Source organism: Penaeus monodon, chromosome 15, assembly GCF_015228065.2.
Source record: "Penaeus monodon isolate SGIC_2016 chromosome 15, NSTDA_Pmon_1, whole genome shotgun sequence".
NCBI classification, from domain to species: domain Eukaryota; kingdom Metazoa; phylum Arthropoda; class Malacostraca; order Decapoda; family Penaeidae; genus Penaeus; species Penaeus monodon.
In genome coordinates, this window is record NC_051400.1 from 25225631 (window position 1) to 25226066 (window position 436).

General features: G+C 36.2%; 1 protein-coding gene across 1 annotated transcript in view; it reads right to left on the bottom strand.

The window, feature by feature from the left end:
• The window catches only part of LOC119581844 (organic cation transporter protein-like), a 24470-nt gene that overhangs the window by 18548 nt on the left and 5486 nt on the right, over positions 1-436 (bottom strand). The window contains 1 exon segment of the mRNA XM_037929983.1: positions 269-371. Within this exon segment, the coding sequence (XP_037785911.1) occupies positions 269-350 (82 nt within the window). The 5' untranslated portion in view covers positions 351-371.

Here is a 436-nt window from a genome sequence, read left to right on the forward strand (position 1 = left end):
AAGTTGATCACATAAGGACTTACTTCTAAGACCAGTGATATACTGGCGTTAGTTATACCTATCACAATAAATGCTATTACTTATCATTTGCTTATTACTTGCAATATATTCGCTACTACCGTTATTATTTGCAATATGCTTATTATCTACATTAAACATTTAACAATTTTTCAACATTCTCGTTATTACTTACATGTTAATTACTCATAACATACCTGTTACTTACAACTTACCTATCACTACTCAAAATCTACGTATCACTACTTACAATATGTGGTGGCAAAGAAGAAGAGCAAATTCCATTTCCCCGTTCCCAGAGTGCTAAGCAGTTCGTCGAATTTGTTGGCCATATCGACATCAGTTCCCGTTTTCTGGAATGGAACATGAAACGGGTTTTGGGGACGGAACGTTAGCGTGAGGTTTACCAGTGCATGGG